Consider the following 26,168-nt stretch of genomic DNA (forward strand, 5'->3'; position numbering starts at 1 on the left):
AGTTTCAAGCACTAGGGACACTCTGGTCTTCTGCAAGCCATCATTTCCCACATTTTTCTGTTGTTTGTACTTGGGTTTTTTTTTTTTTTTTTTTTTTTTTTTTTTTTTTTTGTTCTGGAGGATAGAGTGTTACCTGGAGCCTCTGTACCCAGTGAATTTGAGCCCTGGTGAGCCTTTGAGCTTATGTAATTTAGGAGTAACTTAAACCTTGAACAATTGCCTTGGAGGAGTTGATTAGGCTTTGAACTGTATCTAAGAAAGATATATTAATGCATGTATTAATGTGACACATTTAATTAGCATGCTCAGAAATTGAACTCCTATGTGCCCTTCCTCTCTCTCCCCCTTCCCTCATCCCTCTGTCCTTTTCCATCTCCATGAAGGTTGTCAGGCTGTTGCCCATATTACCGTCCCCACGCACTGCCCTCACATTGTTACCAAACCCTGCACATTTTACCTCTGAAAAATCTTTCACTTCCTCAGTCCAGGGCTTGCTGTAGGTGTGGGTGTTGGCATGGTGTCCGAACTTGTCCCTCAGCTCCCCATGGCCTTTCACTCAAGAAAGATTCGGATAAATCAGTGCCCTGCGGGACATAAATCGGGAGAGGAAAATGGGTGTGCACAGGGGAGTGTGTTTTTAAGTAGAGTCACCGAGAAGGATCTCATCAGGGAGAGGGGACGAGCCATTGGAAATCTGGGAGAGAGCTGGAAGGGAGCAGGAGGGCGTATTTGAGGAACACCAAGATGTCAGTGGGTGCCGTGGTCAGAGCCACAGTTCGGGGGGATTGGGCCCCACGGGGCAGGGTAAGGCCCTGGCTCTTGAGAAGCTTCTGAAGACTGAACCGAGTGACAGGATCTGCCTTTCTTGTTATCAGGACTCTGTTATGGTGAGAAAAGAGAACAGGGTGGGGGTGGGGGAAGGGCCAAAGCCGGGAGGCAATTTAGGAGTTTGCTATGATGGTGTAGGAGAGGGAAGGTGGCTTTAGCAGGGCCTTGGTGAGAGGTGGTCAGATTCTATATGTATCTCAAAGACACAGGTCACATTGTTGACTGATGGATTGATTATTTAGGGTGTTCAATAAAGGAATAAGAATAAGCCCAATGTTTTTGGCTTGAGTACCTGGAAGGTTGACGTTCCCCTGCTGTGTTCCCACTGTTGGTGTTCTCAGAAGATTTAATGCAGGGAACAGCAGGCTTGGGAGGGAGGGAGTAAGGAGCCCAGTGTGGACATGATGTTCGCAGTTCCTTATAAGACAACCAAGTGGAGATGCCAAGTGACGTTGTTGGATATTCGGGTCTGGAATTTGGCGGAGAAGTTCTACCTGGAGATATAAACTTGTGAGTCTGACATATTTAAGGACGTAAGACCAGCTGAGATCCCCAAAGATACACGTAGGAAATGTCCTTGGACTGAGCCTTGAATCATTTCTCTTATAGGATTCAGAAATTCAGCTTTCTTAATGCGGGATATCCCCTTTGTCCCAAGCCCAGGTTTCAGGGGCATTTCTAGGTGTCGTTCTTACACACACGGACAGGTGAGGACAGTTGTCAGGCCGCAGTCCTTCTGCAGAGTTGTTTTCAAAGGCGTGCCCTTCTGTCCATTCCTAATCTCTGCTAAGCGTTCCAGCGTTAAATTTGCCTTTTGGTAGTTTTCTCCTGCTCCTTGCCCCTCCGCTGTTAGAATCTACGTCTCTGTCACGGATGTTCTTATTCTTTTCTTCACAGTCCCCTATAATAGCCCTTAGCCTGTGTTCTCATTCATGTGCACCTGGTGGAAGGCAAGGGAGTTCTCTTTTTGTCCCCACGACTTTGAATATCACCTGCATGTAACAGCATAGCGTTTGTTGAATTGAGTTTAATTTCTTAAGGTTCACAAAAGTGGTTTCTGTTTTATATTATACACACACGCATATATGTATGTATTATACGTCTACACATACCCATATATACACCTGATATTTGGTATTTTATAATAAATATTTTCTATATTTTGTTTTTTCTAGGATATCATGTATATCGTGTGTGTGTGTGTATGTATATATTATTTATTTTCTTCTCAGAATAACTTTTCATCTCTTGTCTCAAGCATTTAGTACTAAGGCTTAGGAGCCCAAAAATGTGTACATGAAGAAAGACGTTCTTATAGACACATTCACAGTTATTCCTTCCATCCAATATGCCATCTTATGCAAAAATTTCAGTACTACAGCTGACACTTCATTTTTCCCTATAGAAATTCTAGCCATCTGGAAAATGTGTGCGTGTGTGTGTGTGTGTGTGTGTACGTGTTAAAGGTGAAATCTCTACTGAAAGCAATTTCAGGAGCTTCAGGAAATCCTCATTCCTCTGGACAGCTTTTGGGTTTTCAATCTGGGAATTTGCATGTTCTCTCAGTTTTACTAGTTGAATTTTAGGGGCTGAACCTTCATCAACTAGGTAGAATAAAGAATCTGGAACCGTGCCTGGATTGGCAACGGCCCACGACAGCTGTAACGAGAATGTGGGCAGAGCCCCGGTGGGACCTCGACTTGTGTCCAGTTAGAAACCAAAGAACACGGTGCTCATCGAGCTGGGAGCGTGGGGCCCCGGCCGGCAGGGCCAGGGGCATGGTGGGAGTGCTAACGTAGCTCTCTGTCTCCCCCCCCCCCCCATCCCCAGCAAGCTCTGGCCCGCCCTAGTGATTTTCGTTCCCACTTCCAATGGAGAAGTGGGTCAGAGTAACCACAGCACATGCCCACTGACCAGTGATACTTGGCCTCCCAGTGTCGGGGCGACAGTAGGGACTGGGTGGCACCGTGGCCGGCGTGCATTTGTCGGGGATGGTTGGATGTCGCTTCGCAGGAACCACGGGTCTAGGCCTCCCAGAGACTGTAATTGTTCAAGAGACACCGGCTGTCAAAGCTCTCGTGGCTTTTAAATTTTGGATAAAAAATTTTTTTTGTCAAATGTGGGATGAATACTTAACCTAAACTCACCGTGTTGGTTATGTTTCCTGGCCACTCAAATCAATCGTCAGGACCTTTTCTCCAGTTGGGCATAAACTGCTGTGCTTCTGCCTGTAAGCCGGTCTCGGTCTCCTTGGCTGACGCCCTTGTCCGGCTTCCGACGGACTCCTGCTTCTTGAGCCCCGCCGGACTTCGTTCGTGGCACATAAAACTCACGGCAGGTGTGAGGTATCTATTTGCTTCATACCTGTTTCCTCACGAACGCGTAAGCGCCTTGAAGAGAGCTTTTGCAGTTCCGTGCGTGGCTGCGCCCTCACATTTGGCGTCCCACGGCCACTTAATGTGTGAGTGGTCTGCCAAGCTAATGTCTCAAGTGCTTTAACGAACTATGAATAGAAGGCCCTTGTCACCAGACGAGTGCAGTGATGTGCAGAAGGGACGGCAGGAGCAGAGAAGAGATGATTCACGCCAGACAGTGAGCGATTGTTCTGGCCAGGGTCAGGAGTTCAGGAAGCAGCAAATATTCCCCCCAGAAGGGGTGGCAAGCGTTTTCTCAGCACCTGCTGTATGCTGAGTGATTTGTTTGTTTGCTTTCTTCACCCAGAGGGAGTGGTAAGGAAACTGCCCAAACGGTTTCTTTTTCCAGTCTTCAACCGGCATTGATTGAGGGGTTACATGATCCACAAAGGACAAGCGGTGGCTGCCGGAAGTTCGCTCTGAGCTCCGCAGACTTCGGAGGGACTTCTGAGTAGCGGTGTCCCCAGAGAGCCGTGCGGGGTAGTCCAGGGCCAGAGAGGCTCCCTACTCCACCCCCCACCCCCCGTCCCCCCCCCCCCAGGCGTTCAGACCAGTACTTACAGGGAACGGTAGGTTGCTCTTGAGCCAAAGAGCCACCTGTCTGTACGCAAAGTCAAAATGAAGTATCTGCTGTCCCCCAGTCACAGACCCCTCCCCGCGTTCTCCCACATCCGTTTCCCAGCCACTGGCCTCTTTTAGCAGGCCAGACAGACGCTGGCTACCCTCCCCATCTCCTCTCTTGCCCTCTGACCATTCACCAGACACCACGCATCCTTCTCGTGAAATGCGTTTCCTGGTTTTGTCTCTGTGACCCCAGTCAGAGGTTAGACTCTCATCATCTGAAGGCTCCTTGCTGGTCCGTTTCCCGTCCCACTCCGTCATCTCTGCTGTCGGTGGGTGAACATCTGAGTGTGGTATTTTTATATGTAGAAGCCGTTGCTTTGCATTTGGGTGTACAAATGGTTCCTTCTGTCCTCCCAGCCTCGCCACCCCCCCGGCACCTTCCCAGCTGTGCCTGTGGTTCCCCAGCCTTACAGGCCTGCGTCGGTACCCGCTGCCCACAGTGGTCTTTGGCTGTCGTGTGCCATTGTCTCCTTCCTTTGCTCTGGGCCTCTCCACCCCTACAAACCTGTGCACATAACAAGCTCTTAATGGCTAAAGATTGATTAAAGGTTTTTCTTTTTTTGTTCTATATTTCAATGTAAACTTCTGTCTCCGTGACCTTGAATCCTTGTCAGTCTGTGTAGACAAGAGAATGGTGAGGGGTGTTCCAGCCTGACTCCCGGCCTGCCCCCTCCCCCCCAGTTTGTTAATGGATTCTGCACAACTGGGGAAGCCTTCTGGCCAGGCGTATGTGCTGAGAGTTCCTCCTTGCCCAGTCATCAGTGTGGTGATCTCCAGTGGAAATGGGACTTATTCTACACATTTTTGCTTATTTGGTTTTATTTTAAAAATCCATATGTAATAAAATACACCACTGATTTCACCAACTGGTGACTATCCTCTAGAAAGTATTCCCAGTTTTAAATGTGCTACCATTGTTCCACATAAACACGACATATTTTCCTAACATAGCAGGGGATTTGTATACAGCTGTTCTTTCCTCTCGCATAACTCTCTCTCTCCCCCCGACTCCTACTGATTCAAGGAAAATCGAAGAGGTCCCACTGGTAGGTGCTTTCCAGAACTTGTCTGAGGTGGCTCAGCCACAGCCGGGGCGCTGTGGGTGGTGGGCCAGTCTCAGCAATTTGTGTGTCGTCTTTTTGCTCCAGTAGGTCCTAGTGGTGAGCCAAAGATCACAGTGTCTTCGCGTGGCTAGAGCCTTCATGATTCCCTGTTCGCTACCTCACACAGACCACAGCTGCCTCATGTGGATTTGGGATTTTTTTTTTTTTTTATACTGTCATGTGCTGTTTGCATGAGTCACACACAGCCTGGGCACATTGTAATTCCTCTGAGAGTTAAGAAGGTTTTAGGAGTAGGAAGTGTAGTGGCTGTAATGTTGAAATACTAAAGTTAAAACTTTGAGTCCTTAAGGGCAGGAAATTAACTAGTTAAGATTATTATGTTCATTTTCCTACACGGCACCTGTAAGGGTTATTCAAAAAGTGAGCATATGGTTTTAAGGAATTGGGCAAACCGTAAGAGACTCTTGGGTACCGAGAACAAACTGAGGGTTGATGGGGGTTGGGGGAGAGGGGAAAGTGGGTGATGGGCAGTGAGGGGGGCGCTTGTCGGCAGGAGCACTGGGTGTCGTATGGAAACCAGTTTGGCAATAAGTTACATAAAAAATTGGTTTTATTGTAAAGCAAGGGAGTAGTTCAGAAATTGAAATGACTTTGCGCTACTTACGCTATGCTTTCTGTGATGACTTAGCAGATACCGGCATTCGTCACTTGAGCCAAATGTGGATCTTTGGTTTGCTGTTGGTACCTTATCTTTCCATGTAAGATGGCACTCTGTCTTCCTTTGCTAAAGTTTATGTGACATAATTAATCACGCGGTTCATTTCAACTACTTTGCAAATTTTAATTGTCTGGAGATGATTTTCTGCAGTAGTTTCTTTTTAACCGTATAAACATGATCACCGTTGTGTTTGGTCCGGGCACTTTAACTCTAAGTGTCGAGCAGATTTTAGAGATAGCTAATAGGTGATAGCTATGAATACGCCAAAGGTTAAAAATTTAAATCCCCAAAGGTCAGAAAATTAATTAAGTTAAAGTGTTTGTGTTCATAGTAAAATTACTCCTGGTTAGTGTGATATTAACCGTGGCAGTGATTCATTGTGTCTCTGAAGTCTCCGGTGACTCCCAGAGATCCAGTCTGGACAAACGTGTGACAAGCAATCGTTCGTGGAATTATGGAGGGTCATTTTATACACAGCTGAACGATCACTGACAAATGCTGATTTTGCATTCTTCTTGCAGGAGGGTCACACTTTGAAATCATTTTCTTAGAGGAAAAGGGTTATCTACTTTAAGAAGAATTCCACATTTTAACAAATTGAAAAAAAAATATTGGCAGTCCATATTCAAATAGCAATGCTTTTTAGAGCATATAAATTATTTTTGAGATCTCATTATATATAGCCATTCAGGAATATATTTGTTTAGCATGTAAGACGATTCCTGGTACTAAAATCAAAATCCAGCTTTTTGAATAAAGTAAGCCTATTAGGTTTGCTATTTAATATCCTTTGTGATAATGAAAGTACATGTTTTCAGGGAATTCTTTAACCTGAATGATTTGAGCTCAGTCATAACTGTTAGTCAAATGGTCTTCCAATAAATAGCAGTGATTGCAGTCTTCAGACATTTTCTAGGCCCTGAAGGCTAAAAATAAGTGGACAATAAATGGTAAATGGTCCCCCCCCACACACACACACTTTAAATAAATGGTACTTGTTCATTTACAGCTGCGGCCAGTTTTCTGCCATATTCCCCACCTCCTGAGTCCCCCTTCTCACACTGTCTGGGATGCCTTTCCACGAAAACGTGGGTCTTCTAGATATGAGAGATGTAAAAAGAAGAAATTGAAAAGTAGGATATCCCAGCTCTCCTGAAGAGGGGTTCTTGGGGCTTATCAGCCTGCACAAGAACGGCCCCTGTGTACTCCCTGAATTATTCCACTTTGCTTACTTGTGTGTCTTAAAATCCCCCCAGACAGAATTCGTTTAATTCATTAAGCATTAGGAAACAGTCAACACCACTAGTCATTAGGGAAATGCAAATGAAAACCACTAAATCTGACACTGCACGCCCACGAGAAGGGCTGAAATCGAAAAGACTGATGGTGCCCGTGTGGACAAGGATTGCGGGGAGCAGCCAGGGCGTGCACGTGGGCCTGGGAAGAAGGCGAAGTGCCTCAGCCGTGTCTTTTTAAGTCGGAAACAGCCCCTCCCGGTCTCTTTAAAGTTAGATGAACACTTGGGGCGCCTGGGTGGCTCAGTCGGTTGAGTGTCCGACTTCAGCTCAAGTCATATCTCGCAGTTCATGAGTTCAAGCCCTGCATCGGTCTCTGTGCTGATGGCTCAGAGCTTGGAGCCTGCTTCAGATTCTGTGTGTCTCTCTCTCTGCCCCTTCTCTGCTCATGCTCTGTCTCTCAAAAATGAGTAAATGTTAAAAAAAAAAAATTAAAGTTAGATGAACACTTGCCCTGTGTGTCTGTGTAGGTGGTATGACAGAGTCATTCCAATCTTAGGTGTCTACCCAGGAGAAGTAGGAGTACATGTCCACACAAAGACTCAAATACTTACACTAGCATTATTCATGATCTCCTAAAAGTGGAAGCAACCCAGATGTGTAATAATGGGTGAGTGAATTAAACAAAATGGGGCATATTCATACAGCGGAATACGACTCAGAAACAGAAAGGAATTGATGAGTGCAGAAACACTGGACAGATCGCAAAGCCTTAGGCTAGATGAATAGGCCAGACAGAAGACACTGTGAACTCTGATTCTATTTATATGGCATCTGCAAAAAGGCAAAACTATAGTGACAGAGTGGATTAAGGATTGCTAGGGAATGGGTTGGGGGTGGGGTGGGGGTGGGGTTGCCTGCAGAATGGCAGGACGGAACGTTTTTAGGGTAATGGAAATGTTCTGTGTGTTGGTTATGGACGGAGTCACATGACTGCGTACCTTTGCCGAAACTCCTTGAATTGTGCATTTAAAATGGGTCAACCTTATATTAATTATAGCTCAATGAAGTCGATTAACCAAAACAAAACCTCTGTAGAGGCTTGTCTGTTACTGTGAATTCAGTAAATTGAGTTGGTTTACTCTCCGAAGATAAAAAATTTTTTTTTTTTTTTGTCAGCAATAGAACATTTTGTGGGAGGTGGAGATGGCCAGTGTCGAGAAATGCTTGATGGGGGTGACAATAAGAGGTGACTTGAGGGTACCAGACAGGTACTTGGGTACATGGAGGCAAGAGGCCAAATTATCTCTTAAGAAGGTTTGCCCAGTGCCTGTGAAATAGCATCCTATCCTCCTTGAAATTATTAGCATTCTAGGAAATCCTTGAAACATTACACACTTCACAGAGATTCCTCTTACTTTTTAATGAACCTCGTTTAGAGGTATTCATAGATTAGAACAAAGCAACATCCAGAGCAGAAAGGTATCAGCTCTCCAGGCATCAACAGCTGCCAGTAGGGGCCATGAGTCACTATCGTGTCTTCCCAGCCTTGACTTTCTTTACTTGCCTGTCGTGGGTTTGCTGGGTTTGTGCTTTGTCTTTTAAGTGTTACAAACTTTCATATCCATTAGGATTTATAAATGCCAAGGTATCGTGCGTGTTAATGCTGTCAGGAAACAAGTGTGATTATATTGGAAGCGAAAATGATAGTAAAATAAAGGAAGTGGCAAGAATAAGAAGAATGCTGCTGTGGCTGGTCTGACAGTCTGGACAGTGGGAATGGGTGAAAGAATGGTACAATGCAGTGGCGAGAGAAGTCACATATGACAGTGGGCAAGAGACAAGAAAAATAGGCGGCTGGAATGGAAAAACAACAAAACCTTTTTGAACCCATGGTCTAGAGGATGAGCATCACCATTAGATACTCATTAGCCCGAGGTTAATCCAGGAGAAGGGAGTTTGTTCTCGAAGGCGTAGTATGATTTGGCTGAATTGCTGCTCGTGAAACTTGAACCATCCTGGCTTTCAGCATGGTCAGCTCTGAGCCCGTTGGAATTTGCAGAACATCAAAGTGGGGTCTGAGGCAGCTGCTGCTACCTCAGCGTCTACGAAATTCCTCTCGACACTTGCCAAGCTCACGGAGGGAGAGGGTTACCTACCTCGACATTTTTCAGTGTTGCTGGAACGGTTTCATTTTGAGGAAAGATTCCTGCTATCTGCAGATCGGTAGAAATGCATCCAGATTCTAGAAATCTTCATCTTTCTGGGTTGATTAAACCCGGGGTGATTAACCGGAGAGCCACCTTTCAGATCCCACCTGCGCATAAATTCAGATTGAACTTCAGCTGTACTTCAGATGAACCTGTGATCTGTGAGCAGACAACCATTTCCTGAGATCAAGGGTAGCACTGTCTATGGTGTTTATATAATTTAAAAAAAAACCTGAAAATGGAAAGGCCAGCGTAGAGCTTACTGATAAGAAATGCAGGGCTCCCAGTACAGCTCAACCAAGGGAGCGGTGAGTGTTTGGTGCACCTACAGGAACGGTCTGTAGTTGCACTCACTCGCTTTTGGCTATAAACCGTGTGTGTTTTTAATTGCAAAGGAAAATAAAATTGTAGAACATGTATGAAAACCTGGAAATAGATTGTTTAATATTAATGCCTAAAAGGCAAATTCTAGCGAAGAGTTTTGGAATGTTCTGTATCTTTCTGGGAATGAAACTTCTAGTCCCAACTCCCCGTGCCCCTCATAACAGCTAAGTCCATTGTAACTTTCAGTAATTGGTTTTTTATTAAAATAAGAGACTGCAGTATAAAGTTTAGCGACTAGGCTAAATAGGCATTAACAGGCCCTGGGATCCAACCACAATTTGTAACATCGTTCCTTTGGGAAAATAGATTCTAAGTGCCCAATAACCGACTTACAAATAGACTTTTGAATCATAGTCCATTTGAGAATAAGGAACTGTTTGTGATAGTAATACCTTCGATTGGCTTGCTTGAGAACTGCACAGAAGGGACCTATATTCTGCCACACATGTGCAATGAACCCAACCAGTCTGGGTTTGATCAAAGATTATTGCTGAGTGGGCATTGGAAGGAACTGAAGTGGAGGCTGGAGACAAGTCAAGGGCGGAGTTGGGAGGATGGGGAGTTAGGAGAGGTTTTAGTGGGAGGGAAGGTTTTCAATCTCAAAGGCAAAGGTGCGATTCCGTGTAGATGAAGTGAGAGAACAGGACGGTTTGGACAGGAGCGGCGGTTAGGAGTAGAGAGCGTGGCAGGCAAAAGGAATAAGAAGGATCAACCAGAAGACAGCCTCTTAATGATAGAGAACAAGCTGAGGGTTACTGGAGGGGAGGGGCAGGGGGATGGGCTAAATTGGCGATGGGTATTAAGGAGGGCAGTTGTGATGAGCCCTGGGTGTTGTATGTAAATGATGAATCATTGGGTTCTACACCTGAAACTAATATTATACCGTACGTTGACTAACTGGAATTTAAATAAAAACTTGGAAAAAAGGGAAAGGAAAATGTACCAGGAAGGCCAAATGGCCCACATAGTAACAGTCATGTTTGGTTCAGTCTCTGCCAAGGGAAAACGTGACTGCTACGTTTCTACGGTTTGCAGTTCAACTCGGCCAAGGGGTCATCATTCACTTCCACGGGCATCTCCTGCTCCAAGAGGCCTTGTCCTGCCTCCCCTCTCCCTGCGCCCCCGTATTAGCAGCCTTCTCTTCCACGTTAGGTACTAAGCGCGGATCTGTCCTACGGCTGCTATGTTAGGAGGCTCATTCCAGGCAGTAAACGTGATGGCAGTTGTCGTGGGCTCCGTCTGTGTGTTGCCTTGGTCACAGGCCACGTCTTTCCGTATCCAAATCCATTATGCCAAGAGAAGTGCTGCATCACCGGTGGGCTCAAGGGGTCGTCTTTTGTCTTAGCTTGGTCTGCTGGCCCCAAAACTGGGTGGCTTAACCAACAGAAATCTATTCCTCGTGGTTCTGAAGGCTGGGAAGTCTAAGATCAAGGTGCCGGCAGATCCATTGGCTCCAAGGACATTGGATCCAAGGGCTCTCCTCCGGGTTTGTGGAGAAGCTGTCTTCAGCTGTGTCCTCCCGTGGCCGGAGGGGGGAGAGTGGGCGGGGTAGAGAGAGAGAGGAAGGGAGAGAAGGAAGAGACTCCCTCGTCCCTTCTAGTAAGGGCACTGATCTCATTGGGAGTGCCTCCCCCTCGTGACCTAGTTACCTCCCAAAGGCCCCACCTCCAGATAACCATCACATTGGGGATTAGAGTTTCAACATATGAGTTTTGGGGAGATACACACATTGAGTCCACAGCACTTTTCCCGGTTCGACTTGGAAACCTGTCAACTCCGTGTCATCCATGTTTCCCAGGCCACTGTGGGCGGTGGTATACGAGGCTCTCAGGAAGACAGGCCATGTGTGCGACTCTGTGTCCCTGCCTGCCACTGTTGAAACTCCAGCTCCCTTTCGGGTCCTTCCCTATAACTGCTTGACTGATTGTGGGGGCAAGGGGAGGGCTGTCTGTGTCTGAGGAGCATGGTTTCCTCATTAACCGTATTTCTGCCATTCCCATTCTCAGTGCTTGGCACCCTCCCTGCTCATGCCCCAGAGCCTCTCACGCTCGCGGGCGGTCAGCTGCCAACCCTTAGGCTGAGGAAGAAGGCTCCAGTCTGTCTTTATGAACAGGACAGAAATAACCCTAAGTGGAGAAAGTACCCTCCATAATCTTAACTGCTGTCGCGTATCTCCATTTGTACTGTGCCCCCTTAAAACACAGCCACAGGCAGGGGTCTCCTCATCTCAGGGATTTGAATTCTTCAACCTTTTCCTCCATAAGTCCAGGGGGTGGGGTGGCAGCGAGGGTAAGTTTCGCTGGGCTAGACGGTGCCTCCACGACAGTATTGGCACGTTGTCCGAGGACCAGTTCTATACATCTTGCCTCGTCCCTTTCAGTAAGATATTTTCCAGGAGGTTTTTCTGTGCCCCCCGCATCGACCTCTGGCCAGCACCCTCTCCAGAATTGCCCAGACTTGTCTGAGTTTCCTGGTGAACACACCCAGGCCGCCACACTGGGATTTCCCTGAGTGGGTGGGATTTTCTTCTTTCCACCCAGATTCTAAAGGGCAGGCTGTTGGCACACACAAGGTAAACGTAGATGTTTTGTCTGAGATTCAGAATTATGCAACTAATCAAGAGTTAAAAAAAAATGTGTAAAGTTTCCTTTATTTTTACTGAAAGTCAACTTTTATTCTTAGGGCACTGTTCTATCAATTATGCTTATGTCACTACGCTGACAAAGAAGGCGTTGTCAGCAGCAATGACATTTATTCACTGCCCAAAGTAGCCCAGCTGTGTATCTTCCTAGATGTAGGGTAGTAACCAGAGGAAGAATGGGCTTCATTGAGTGCTTATTATCTGCCAAGCTCAGTGTTAAGCAGGTTGCCCTGATTAGCTCATTTGTTTATAACAAAAGTGCTGTGAGGTAAGTATTCTTAGCCCCATGTTTACACTTGAGAATTGTTGTTTAAAGAGGTTAAGTAACCCGCCCAGGGTCACAGAGGTAATAAGTGGAGAGCTGGGACCAGTCCCTGGACCATCTGACTCCAGAAGGGGACTCTAGGCCACAATTATGCCTCAAATACATCTTTCTGATAAGTGTTGTTGGAAGTCTCTTACTAAGAATGAAAACTGAGCAGTAAGACAGTAGAACCTGTTTTCCACTTTGTGGTAGTAGCTGATGCTCAGTTTAACTAGCGGTGGAAAGATTCCTGTCCATTTGACACATTTCTTGAAGACGGTAATTTATGTTATGTGGATAAATGATGTGTAAATGTAGCTTAATAGCCAAAGGACAGTCGTCCAGACGATAATTTCAGCAGACTTTTGTGTTTCCCCAATTCATTTAAACCATATATTTTTGTGAGCCAGAGACTTTATTCTCCTGTTTGAAGCAGATATCCTACTCGTAGTCATAAATTCACTGGGAAGTCAGACATACTTTTTTGTTTTTAATCCAAAGAATGATTCTATGCTTTAATTCTATCTGATAAGAGACATCACACCAAGGTGCTTATTTAGGCTGGTACTAATATCTTAAAACATATTATTTTAAAGTGTTTAATTTGATTAAGTATTTTCTGGAACATGAAAAACATGATCAGTTTGTTTCTTCTTGTGACGACCCATGGGGAGAAATGGTTTAATCTGAAGATCTCAGCAGAGAAAAGAAATTAATCTTTTGTATTAATTTTATATCCCCTAATACTTTTTGGAGGCTTTAAAGATTATCTTGTGCAAACTGAGAAATGTTTGCCATTTAAGTTTTAGCACCTTTATCTTTTGGAAATAATAATAAAAAAAAAACACCACCACCCATTTGTTTGTATGGAGTCTCCTGTTCTAGAGGCACTGAGAAACTCCATATGGAGTATAAAGGAGTGGGGAGAAAAACTGTCCTCAGAACCTTAGCAATTAAAATTCCGACGGAGAAGAATTTGGATGCCGTAGTTCAGCCTGGACTGTAACTAGAGTAGGTTATTTTAAATGTCAAATGTAAATATCATTAAAGGGGATACGTTCATCCATACAACAGACCTAGCAGGCATTCCAGCGAATTCCAGACACACGCCCCATCGGACTCTGTATGCGTTACATTAGAATGGGTATGGCACAGGGGCGCCTGGGTGGCTCAGTCGGTTGGGCGTCTGACTTTGGATCAGGTCATGATCTCACGATTTGTGAGTTCGAGCCCCGCGTCGGGGTCTGTGCTGACAGCTCAGAGCCTGGATCCTGCTTGGGATTCTCTGTCTCCTTCTCTCTCTGCCTCTCCCTGACTTGTGCTGTCTCTCTCTGTCTCTCAAAAATAAATAAATGTAAAAAAGAAAAAATAAAAAAAATAAAAAGAATGGGTATGGCACTCTGTTTTTGATATATTAAACACCTAAAATTTGAAATACTAAACACATGCCCCCCCCCCCCCCCCAATTCTCGTTTCAGGCAACAAGGGCAGCCATTACGCAACACTGCACCGACCTGGGGAATCTGTTGGGCAAGGAGAACGATGTGGCCCTCATCATCGATGGCCACACCCTGAAGTACGCACTGTCCTTTGAAGTCAGGAGAAGCTTCCTGGATTTGGCGCTTTCGTGTAAGGCGGTCATATGCTGCAGGTAAGCAGATGCGGACTGGGTGGGGTTCACGTTCCAATGTGGCTGTAACCTGTGCTTTTATTAAAAAACAAAACAAAACAATGCATGGAAATTCTAGGGGTAAAGTTTCATTCAAAAAAAACACAAGCAAAATAGAGGTGCCGGGGTGGCTCAGTCCGTTAAGCATCCAACTCTGGATTTCTACTCAGGTCGTGACCTCACAGTTTGTGAGTTAGGGCCCGAGTTGGGCTCTGTGTTGATGGTGTGGAACCTACTTGGGATTCATTCATTCATTCATTCATTCCCTCCCTCCCTCCTTCCCTCCCTCCCTCCCTCTCTCTCTCTCTCTCTGCCCCTCCCCTGCTTGTACTCATTCTCTCTCTCTCTCTCTCAAAATAAGTAAAAACTTTAAACAGATTAAAAAAAAGCCAAGCAAAATAAAAATACTAATTTAACCATCCATTCACAGATTTTAGGTAAGGCAATTAGTGGTTTTTACAGTTTTGTTTGTTGTCTCCTGAAAACATAATAGAAGAGCTGGGGCCTCCAGTCTTACTCGCCCTGGGAGAGTAACTGGAATAAGTCTGCCCTGAGCAGGTGTGGCAAGGCCCTAGCTACTTGGTTCTTTGGTTCTGGATGTCTGGGCTCAATCTCCAAGACTCGAGGAATTTGGATGCCTCTTTTCTGACATACAGTAGGTATTTCTATTCAGTAAGGAGGTTTGGTGGGGGCCACGCTATACCAGCTTTTGCGTTTGGATCCAGCCAGATGACTTTGCTGTTGTCTTTTAAGCTTTCATGTGAATTCCAGTTAGTTGACACACAGTGCTGTATTAGCATTCAGGTGAGGGACTTGGTTGTTTTTTCAGGAAATCTGGGAAGGTTTTTGAGGGTGGGCATTGCTACCTTCCGCGGGCTACTGGCCATGCGAGGTCCAATTCTGATAGAGATTTGAGGGTCAGGATTATAAAGAAAATACTAGAAAGATGAGCAGCACCACCTTGGTTGTGCAGCAGAAGACTTGAGAGCTGAGAGGAGAGCTTCCATCTCCGAAACTACTGTCCTTGGGCAGTGCCAAGGACAGTACATGGTTCAGTGCATCGTCCAAATCCTTGGACTAATCTGATCTGTGCTTGCTCTTATATTTTAGGGTTACACATTTTTTGTACATTGTTTCCTTGGGTATTTTCTCAGAAATCAGTTATCAGGATGCTTTTAAATTCCTCACTGCATTGATGCTTCAAGAACGCCTCTTGTGGGTTCAAGCATCGTCCGTTCAGAATAATGGCTGTCGCAGTGACAGTGCTGTCTCTGCCTGACTAAAAGGCCCTAGTGACATCATCTGCCACACCTCTCTGCCCAGGCCTCTCGTAACACTGCCTGTTTGGGATGGCCGGCAACTCTGGGGGACAGCTACAGGAATGTCTCTCCCTTGCCTCTCTAACCTTGCTCCCCACTCTAGTGATTCTTGGGATTCTTCTTGGAGACCAAAAAATCTGTTGCCATTTTCCCGTGAGTACACATACTCAGAACCCTGAACCGTCTTTGGATGCTGATAGTTCTCTATCATTTTATCCTTCTCTCTTGAACCCTTTTTGTAATTTGGAACATGTCATCAAAGGCCAAGGAGAACTGGGGTGGCGGCCAGTGGGGCCTCCGTGGTGGAGAGGAATGTAGCTGTTGTGCTGTGGTTGTAGGATGTTCAAGGACCCCAGGGTGAGGAACAGATTCAAATGTGTTTACAACAGTGAATAGGAGCTGCGTGTTACCTCTACGTCCGGAAGCTTGGCACGGTAAGAGGGACCCAGAATAGTGAGGAATGACTAAGCATCTGGACGTGAAAGGCCAGGCTTCCGAGTTGTATAACGGTCTCCCTTTCTCTCTCTCTCTCTTTTAAACAATTTTCTTTTTTTTTTTTTTAATTTTTTTTAACATTTATTTATTTATTTATTTTTAATTTTTTTTTCAATGTTTATTTATTTTTGGGACAGAGAGAGACAGAGCATGAACGGGGGAGGGGCAGAGAGAGAGGGAGACACAGAATTGGAAACAGGCTCCAGGCTCTGAGCCATCAGCCCAGAGCCTGACGCGGGGCTCGAACTCCCGGACCGCGAGATCGTGACCTGGCTGAAGTCGGACGCTTAACCGACTGCGCCACCCAGGCGCCCCAACATTTATTTATTTTTGAGACAGAGAGAGATAGAGCATGAATGGGGGAGGGGCAGAGAGAGGGGGAGACCCAGAATCGGAAGCAGGCTCCAGGCTCTGAGCCATCAGCCCAGAGCCTGACGCGGGGCTCGAACTCCCGGACCGCGAGATCGTGACCTGAGCTGAAGTCGGACGCTCAACCGACTGAGCCACCCAGGCGCCCCTAAACAATTTTCTTGAGATACAATTCACCTTTAAAGTATATAGTTCAGTGTCTTTGAGGCTGCTCACGATGTGTTGTAACCATCACCGCAACCAATTTCAGACTATTTTTAGCCACCCCCCCGGAAAGAAACCCTCTTTTCTCCTGTTAGTCAGTCCCCATCCTCCACCCTCCCCCCCAGCCTCGCTCAGTGCTAAACAACCACGCATCTGCTTTCTTGTCTATACAGATTTGCCGATCTGGGACATTTCGTATGAATACAAGGATATGAGATGGGGTCTTCTGATTTCTTGCGCTTAACGTAATGTTTTCAAGGTTCCTCCGTGTTGCAGAATGTATCAGTACGTCGTTCCTTTTCGTAGCTGAATAACATTCCGTTGCATAGATATACCGCTGTTAGTCATCGATCTTGATTAGCACTTGGATTGTTTATACTTTTTGACCACTATGAGTAATGCTGCAACGGGGATTCGTGTATACGTTTCGTACGGACATCTGTTTTCGTTTCTCAAGGAGCGGAAATGCTGTGTCAGCTCGTACGTCTATGTCTGATCTCTGGAAGAACCGTCAGGCCGGTTTCCAAAGTGGCTACCCCCTTTTACATTCTCACCAGCAATCTGTGGCTGTGACAGCTTGGCCATATCCATCTACTTGTTATGTGTCTTTTTCACTGTTTAGCCCGGTGGGGTTAGAGTGGTATCTCATAGTTTTGATTTGCATTTCCCTGATGGCTAATAGTAATTAATTATAAAATGTAGATAAAATAGAAAAATTGAAATACTAAATTAATTGAAATATTAAAAATGAATAATGTTGAGCATCCTGGCATGTGCGTATCGGCCATGCTGATGTCTGTTCGAGTCCATTTTTAAGTTGGATTATTTGTCTTCTTGTTGAGTTGCAAGAGTTCTTTTTCTTTATGTACACCGTATACGACTGTCTTATCAGAAATAGGATTTACAAATATTTTCTCCTTTTCTGTTGGTTGTCTTTTCATTTTCTTGAAGGTGTTGTTGGCAGCACAAAAGATTTCAATTTTGATGAAGTCCACCTTATCTGTTTATTCTTGCATCCTGTGTTTTGGTGTCCTGTTGTACTTAATCTTTTTTTGAGAGAGAGCACACCTGTAGGTGCGTGGGTGTGAGCAAGTGGGGGAGGGGCGGAGGACAAGGGCAAGAGAGAATCCCAAGCGGGCTCCACAGCCAGCGAGGCGCCGGATGCAGGCTTGATCTTACAACTGTGAGATCGTGACCGGAGCTTAAAGCAAGAGCCAGAGGCGTAACTCACTGAGCGACCCAGGTGCCTCTATCCTGTCTTTTTTTTTTTTTTTTTTTAATTGGTTTTTGAGAGAGAACAAGCAGTGGGGGGCGGGGAGGGTAGAGAGAGGGAGAACAGAGGATCGGAAGCGGGCTTTTTGCCGACGGCAGCTAACCCGACGTGGGGCTTGAGCTCACAAACCGCGAGATCATGACCTGAGCCAGAGTCTGACGCCCAACGGACTGGGCCACCCAGGAGCCCCCTCTATCCTGTCTTTTTGAAGCAGCTGATACTGTGCTTTCTTCCCTGGGTTCCATTTGGGCACGTTAGCTCAGGGACGCGCACGTGGCAAGAAGTGGAGAAGGAGTAGTGGTGAAACGCTCTTATAATTTCCCCTTTGTGTCTGTGCCGTAAAGCTGCCGAGTTAGGTACCTGGTTTCTTCGAGGTCCACAGCACTAGGGGTTGCTACTCTAGTTCCACCCGGAGCCAGAAGTCATGGTGAGGACGTCCCTCTCCCTTGCCAACCTCGAGTGGGTCACGGGGCCACCACCCTGACTTGTCGGTGAGCAGAATCCAGCAACAAGAAACAACATGGGAAAGTCTGGTAAACTAAATCAAAGCAAACGTGCTCTCACTTCATGGTTTTTCGAAGGGAAATCAAAACGAGTCCGTTTGGATTCTCCGGGGAGAGCAGGAATGCCTTCAAGGCTTTACAGGAACACGCCGCTTCCTTGCCAGGTGCTGGATACTAAAGAAAAACATCTTCTCCCCCTTCTTCCTTTGGCTGCTTTCAGAGGGCTTTGTGTATCGCATAAAGCTGTGCACTCAAAGACTTCACAGGAAGGACTTCAAACTGGAATTGGCACAGAAAGAGGAAATTTCAAATTAAATACTGTTACTGTCTACAAAATAGAAACACTAATTGAAAAAAGGAATCTAGGAGAGCGTACCACTGTTACTACTCTAGGAAACATTTCTTGGCTGGTTTCACACTCAAGATTTTAAGAACATCAACACCTACTTTAAAAAAAAAAAAAGCACTCGTGTACTTCAGATGTTGCTTACTATTCATTGAGAATTTAACCGTAAATTAAATTTAATGTGACTTCAAACATAAGGTTGACCTTAATTCTCACTTTTCATCTTTAAAATGTAATCACTGTAAAAGTTACCCCTTTCTCTAATAATAGAAGAAAATAATTGCTTTCGGAAAATAACCTCAGTGAGCCCGTGAAGCCCCGTGTCCTGTCAACGTTGATTCCGAGACTGGCGGATGTTGTATAAAAACTGATAACACCTTTCAGCGAAAACAATATTTTAGGCAGAAAACAGAGGAAATAATGTAAGAATTTGTTACCTACTTTGCGGACACTAGACTCACACACATTTAGCTAGTTATACCTTATTATACCCAAAATGTTTTCCATGTAGTTAAAATCCTAGAAGGGTCATTACATGGTCAGCAAAACAGGTACAGGTCAGAAATCTCCTGAGGTTTACTGTTGTATCTTCCAGGGACCCTGCCACATTATCTATCGAGGTAAAAACTGGTTGGTCTAATCACATTTCTGTCGGAGGCTTGATACGTGCATTGTGTGTCCGGGAGAATAGTGACATGGTCTGTGCCTGTTAAGAGCAAAGAGTAAATGAGAGTATATGACAGGACTCCCGTATCTTCTACTTTACATCTTACGTGGGCCCCGACTCCTTGTAAGCAGGGCCTCAGAGAAACTAGCAGGTCCCCGACTCCAGTGACCTGTATCTTGCCATATGCAAAGATTCTCAATTTCCTTCTTGATTCCTCCTCAGCAGCTGAAGTCAGTGGCTCCCCCCGCTGGATCCTCATGTGTTTCTGTGACTCCTCTTTTTCCTACGTGTCTTCCTTATGGGATCTTTTCAGCAGCCTTTGAAGTGTCCTGTTTCCAAGGTTTTGCCTTGGCCTCGTCATACCACCCCCCCGCCACGTCTTCTCCCTGGTGCGTTCCATTTTTTTCCAGGGCCCCGTTCATCCTCTCCGTTCGTGAGTCACAACACCAGCTTTATCCTGAACCATCTAGAAAACTTAAACAATTTTTGTCCTCAACAATTTAAATACAGGATTATCCTCTGACCCAGCAATGCCACTGCTAGGAGTATAACCCAAAGAATCAAGAATGGGTCATCAGGCAGATACTTGTATGTTGATGTTCATAGCAGCGCTATTCACAACAGCCAAAAGGTAGAAACAACCCAAATGTCCCCTGATGGATGAATGGATCAACAAAGGGTGGTGTATCCATACAGTGGAATATTATTTGGACATAAAAACGGGAAAGCGTGGATATACATGCTACAACGTGGATGAACCTCAAACACATACCTAGTGAAAGAAGCTGTTACAAGAGATCACATATCATATGTTTCCATTCATATGAAATATTCAGAATAGGTAAATTCATACAGACGAAGGCAGATTAGTTGCTTCCAGGGACTACGGGAGAAGGAACATAAAGTGATTGTTGAATGGGTACAGGATTTCCTTCTGGGGTGATGAAAACGTTTTGGAACTAGATGGTTGCACAAGGTTGTGAATATACTAAATGCCACTGAACTGTTAACATTTTTTTAGTTTTATTTTATTTTATTTAATTTTTAACGTTTATTGATTTTAGAGAGAGAGAAAGAGTGCAAGCAGGGGAGGGACAGAGAGAGAGGGAGACACAGAATCCGAAGCAGGCTCCAGGCTCCAAGCTGTCAGCACAGAGCCCAATGCGGGGCTCGAACTCATGAACCGTGAGATCATGCCCTGAGCCGAAGTCAGACACTTAACCGACTGAGCCACTCAGGCGCCCCTGAACTGTTACATTTTAAAATGGCTAATTTTTTTTTTTTTAATTTTTTTTTCAACGTTTATTTATTTTTGGGACAGAGAGAGACAGAGCATGAACAGGGGAGGGGCAGAGAGAGAGGGAGACACAGAATCGGAAACAGGCTCCAGGCTCTGAGCCATCAGCCCAGAGCCCGACGTGGGGCTCGAACTCACAGACCGCGAGATCGTGACCTGGCTGAAGTCGGACGCTTAACCGACTGCGCCACCCAGGCGCCCCTTAAAGTGGCTAATTTTATGTTATGTGAACTTTCTCTTAAAAAAACAATAACAAATGAAGGGGAACCTGGGTGGCTCAGTCGGTTAATCGGCTGACTTTGGCTCAGGTCATGACCTTGTGGTTCACGAGTTCGAGCCCTACATTGGGCTCTGTGCTGATAGCCCGGATCCTAGAGCCTGCTTCGGATTCTGTGTCTCCCTCTCTCTCTCTGCCCCTCCCCTGCTAGTAATCTCTCTCTCTCTCTCTCTCAAAGATAAATAAAACATTAAAAAAATGAATAAAAGTATTCATCCATTTAAATGAAATGTATGTTGAATGAACAAAACAGAAGTTTGAATGAAAGTGCCCTTTGTTTGAATTAAATCTTTGTGGAAAAGAAGAAGAAGAAGAAAAAAAAAAAAAAAAAAGACAAGACTGCTTCCCAGGCTCTAACCCAGAACAATGAAATCCGAACTCTAGGGATTATACAAGCCACTCTTCCCCAACTTTGATTCTAGTGAGTATTTGGGGTTGAGAGGAGAGGACTTCCCCAGTCTGTCAGCATGTCCAGCATAACCCCTTTCTTCAGCCCCCCCGTGTCTGAGACTTTTTCACACTGACCTTGGCATACCTTAAATTCAACATGTGTAGGCTGAATTAGTCACAATCCCTGGTCTACGCGTCCCCTCATTTCTTCTGGGCTTTCCCACTAGTTTTCGGAGTTTTCTGTCCCAGGTGATGGTACCACGCACCTCACAGCTACCAGAGCCTTTTCGTAACATAACAGGCACTGTTCTGTATTTGAGGGACCTGTAAGAAACGAAACCACGTAGGGGCGCCTGGGTGGCTCAGTCGGTTGAGCGTCCGACTCTTGGTTTCGGCTCAGGTTCTGGTCTCACGGTTCGTGAGTTTAAACCCCGCATCGGGCTCCGTGCTAACAACAGGGAGGCTGCTTGGGATTTTCTCTCTCTCCCTCCCTCTCTTTCTCTCAAAAAAGAAAGAAAAAAACCAAACCTGAACCATGTAAGTAAATTATTGTATTGAATCAAAAATTGCACTCTCTTAATTTGTTGATCCTTGGTAAATATTGTCTTTGTTTTTATAAAGAAGAAATAAAGGCCTCAGTAAAATTAGAGTGTCTCCTCCATGACTTCACCTAAAAAAGCAAGGGAGGCATTGTGAGTTTATCCTGGATACGAACAGTACCGGGGCCCGTGCTCTTAAATCATGTAGTCGGCTGTGGCGGCTAATTTATAGTCATGTGTTTATTACTGTCAGGACTCGAGTTTTATATGAAGTTTTGGCTTTGAACATGTTCCACCTGAAGAATTTGTGTGAACCTATTTAGCATAAAGTCTGGTAGGATTTGTCTTTCTCCAAGAAGTCACGTAGGAAATGTGTAAACCATTTTTTATCTGTTCAAGAAGGAGTTCTCTGTTCTCTGTTCTTTCTTCCCTGTGTCCTTGGAACCTACCGTCTTTCACGTTCTCTCATTTTTCCTTTTTCTCCGACGTTCTTGAGTTTTGTCAAAACGGAGATAAATTTTCTGGGCACAGACTTGGGATGGGGCGGGTCTTTGGCCTCTTGAGAACATTCAGAAATTGAAAATGTTAACATGGATCGTCAGGAAAAAAGTCACGAAAGAATCGTCAGGGCTCCCCTTGTGAGGAAGTTGTGGCCCCGCCACGGTCCCCTGCAAGTGCAGGTGATGCTCATTGTCCCCAGTGCCACCATATTAGCAGATGTGATTTATGACTGTATATCTCCGGGCAGGAGGTGGAGCGGGAGGAAAACACCACAGCAGGGTGGATGTGCAAATGAAGGGTTTCAGAAAACATCATTTATTTTCTTGGGTGTGTTTCGACTTCTGTCTTTCAGGGTAGATTCAAAGATAAACATGTGTGAACCTACCATGATACCATAGAAATACGGCGAAGAGAAAAAAGCAGATTGGGCACAGCAGACGTTTCTAAAAAGCTTTTTGGGTTTATTTTTCTAACTTGAAGAGTGATTTATATTTCTCGTAGGACAAAAAATAGAAAATTCAGATAAGCGAAAAGAAAGAAATCAGAATTCACAGTCCCCCCAACTAGAGTTCATCACGGTTAGCAGTTGATATTTAAATCTAGATCTCTCTCAGTTAAAATAATTTTTATCAGAAGTGGTTTAGGTTATTTACAATATGTGAAGCAAAAAAGGTTATAAACCTTAAAGATGGTTATAAAGGTTTAGTTTCTATGTGAAATCATGATATGAAATGTTTTCTAAAAGCTTGCTAATCTTCTGTTATGAAAACACCATGATTAATCTATTTCTATTGTTGGGTATCTGGGTTAACACGTTATTTTTTTACTGTTAGGAATATCACTACCATAAGATTTTTATAGCTAAATCTTTGCAAAGACACTTGATGATTTCCATAAAATAGCAATTCAAGAGTAAGCCACGTAGAAATTGGCAGAAGTGTTTGTACCCTTCACCTAAGAAAGGGAAGTTATTTGATTGGGAGTGAGAGAGATGTGGTCAGGAGCTCGCTCCCTGCTGGGACAAATGTGTTCCCCTCGTTCGGCCAGCTTGGTGTGGGGTTTATTTTCCCCACCAAGAACGGGGAGCAGTCGAGAGATTACTTTGTGGCAGGATGCGTGTGGGGTTGAAAAAGAAATCACAGCATTTTTAGTCACGGACAGTGTATCATCTCCGCGGCTGGTTCGACCTTGTTTTCTGGACTCTCGTAAGCCTGTGACTCACTTAGCCTGCATCCCCGAACCTGTACACTGGCCCTACCTTCAGACTACTTAGGGTAGGAAAGAACTGGCTCTTTCCACTTGGTCTCCACTCCAGCTTAGCTTTTTACATTAATGAGGCATGATGGATAATAAGAAATCTTAGAACATGATGCATTTTGCGTGTGGTATCTTTCAGCCTGTGAACCACACACAAGAATTCTATCCAGACAGAGTTCAGACACACTAATTAGAATTGTACCACCAATTGTGTTTTGGTTGGCGTCCACGTTGGTAGGGGGCCAATCATACACTTGCAAAAATAAAACTTTTCTTTAGTTTCTTTCATGATACGATTTCTCAGCATCATACATGTTTAGTTAGAAGTCAGCTTCCACCTTTGACATTTCGTTCCAGAGAACATTATTAACTTGTCGAGGGTGTAAGCCTATCCTTGGGTTGTTTGTATTACAGCTTAGCATGTACGCCCGTTTGTTGATTAAATGCAATTAAGGTAGAATTCATTCTTAGACAGGGTTTTGTTTTGTTTTGGCATTTTTTTTTTTTTCACTGAGCTCTAAAATGAATGCTATTATTTGAGTGATTGTGGCAATTTTATTTGGTCCTAACTGGCCTTTTTGTTGCTGTGCTCAAAGTGAGTGTGCTCAGATGTGTTATGATTCCTCAGCAACATGTTGAATAAAAACAACGTCCAAAAAGCCCGCCGTTTAAAAAATGTTTTCCGTCCACAGGTTTTACCATTATTTACTCAGAATGAAAATTAGATTGATGTAGATTCTGTACCATAGAGAAATAGCTTATTTAATCATTGTATAGACTGGCATATGTGGGAACTTGGCAATCTTAATAGAACAAGGAATCCCTTTCTGAGTAATTCTAGCTGAGAAAAAAAAAGCCATTTTATTAAACATTTTGGAATCAAAGCCAATTTTGATGACACGTTTAGAAATGGAGGACTGTTTTCGCCTTAAATAACTATTGCGGGACCAGTCACTCTATAGTATCAACTCTTGACTATGAAGGATTTCTGGGGTTTTTTTCCTCCGGCTAAAAGTGACATATTATCAATATTTATCTGTAGCTCCTAGAGGTGAAGAGTCGAAAGATAAATTAACCCGTCAACTTGGTTACTTGTGTCCTGAACTAGCAAACTGCTTTGGTGGGAAGATACAGTACTTGTGGCAAAATACAAGCAAATATTTTAGTATAAGATTTAAAATACAGAAAGTTCTTCTGTAGGAAAATCTGTTAGATGATCCAAATTAAAAGTTAGCACCTGTGACATGTTGCCATGACAGAAATCTCTAGCAGGGGGCATTTAGTAATATGGTTAGATCTTTTAATAGTGTGCTGTATAATTGCGAGCACATTTCTTTCTTTCTTTCTTTCTTTCTTTCTTTCTTTCTTTCTTTCTTTCTTTCTTTCTTTCTTTCTTTCTTTCTTTCTTTCTTTCTATTCAGTATATGACATTTATTGTCAAATTGGTTTGCATACAACACCCAGTGCTCATCCCAGAAGGTGCCCTCCTCAATACCCATCACCCACCCTCCCCTCCCTCCCACCCCCCATCAACCCTCAGTTTGTTCTCTGTTTTTAAGAGTCTCTTATGCTTTGGCTCTCTCCCACTGTAACCTCTTTTTTTTTTTTTCCTTCCCCACCCCCATGGGTTTCTGTTAAGTTTCTCAGGATCCACATAAGAGTGAAACCATATGGTATCTGTCTTTCTCTGTATGGCTTATTTCACTTAGCATCACACTCTCCAGTTCCATCCACGTTGCTACAAAGGGCCATATTTCATTCTTTCTCATTGCCACGTAGTACTCCATTGTGTATAGAAACCACAATTTCTTTATCCATTCATCAGGTGATGGACACTTAGGCTCTTTCCATAATTTGGCTGTTGTTGAGAGTTGTGAGCACATTTCTTAGGAAATTTTTTTTTTTTTTTGGTTATAAAATGGGTGTTACCGTACCACTGTTCTTCTCTCACAGAGCTGTCCTTCTGAACGGTTCTGAGACGTGGCTTTTGTGGTAAAAGTTCCCCTTGGTTTCTGATCTTCACACTGTGTCATCGACACAGATACAAAATGGACAATAGACTAGTGCCTTCCTTCTCGTCAGGCACTAGTCTAAGAATTATGGTAATCGGGCCTGTGTGATCCCCCATCTCTCCGCTCTGCCGCTTTCAACACATTGGGACCCAGATGAGGCGCCAGGAGAGCTTGTAGACACATCACTTTTCAAGTTTTTTCCTGTGTTTCTTCCTCTTCCTCTTTTCATGAATGATTAATTCATCAGCGCGTGTCATTTTTGACAACAGTGCTTTGCCAAATGAAACAAGGTGATGTTAGGTCAAACCGTGGTCCAAAATTCTGAAGTAGAAGCTCATAATATTTGGCATCTTTCCTACTAGAAAAACAAACCAGGAGAAAAAAAAAAAGTCAAGAATAGAGCCTAACTAAACATGTGGAATGTGTCATGAATATTTATATCCCCAAGTCTTGCCTTGTGATAGTATTTGTGTTTAAGGTGGTTTTTTTTTTTTTTCTTTTTCCTGTGAAATAGTTCAGAATGTGTTTCATTAATACAAGTGTCATGTTAACTTTCATTAGGAAAAAATTCCACTTCTTCTGACAACATTGACACCTTTCTGATGGAGCATATGCAAAGTAGCTCTTA

General features: G+C 44.4%; 1 protein-coding gene and 1 long non-coding RNA gene across 13 annotated transcripts in view; one reads left to right on the top strand and one right to left on the bottom strand.

Annotated features, from left to right (window-relative positions):
* The window catches only part of ATP8A2 (ATPase phospholipid transporting 8A2), a 633,649-nt gene that overhangs the window by 285,267 nt on the left and 322,214 nt on the right, over positions 1–26,168 (top strand). For all 12 annotated transcript variants that reach the window (XM_006927173.5, XM_023250034.2, XM_019820599.3 and 9 more), the window contains exon 25: positions 13,901–14,073. In XM_006927173.5, the coding sequence (XP_006927235.1) occupies positions 13,901–14,073 (173 nt within the window). The remainder of the gene's footprint in view (positions 1–13,900; positions 14,074–26,168) is intronic.
* LOC109495412 lies at positions 135–3,754 on the bottom strand. The gene is made up of 4 exons (XR_002150819.3): positions 2,976–3,754; positions 2,743–2,868; positions 1,121–1,322; positions 135–584 (listed from the first exon to the last, which is right to left on the bottom strand). It is a non-coding gene; the product is annotated as an uncharacterized LOC109495412 (long non-coding RNA).

Source organism: Felis catus, chromosome A1 (genome assembly GCF_018350175.1).
Source record: "Felis catus isolate Fca126 chromosome A1, F.catus_Fca126_mat1.0, whole genome shotgun sequence".
Lineage (NCBI taxonomy): Eukaryota > Metazoa > Chordata > Mammalia > Carnivora > Felidae > Felis > Felis catus.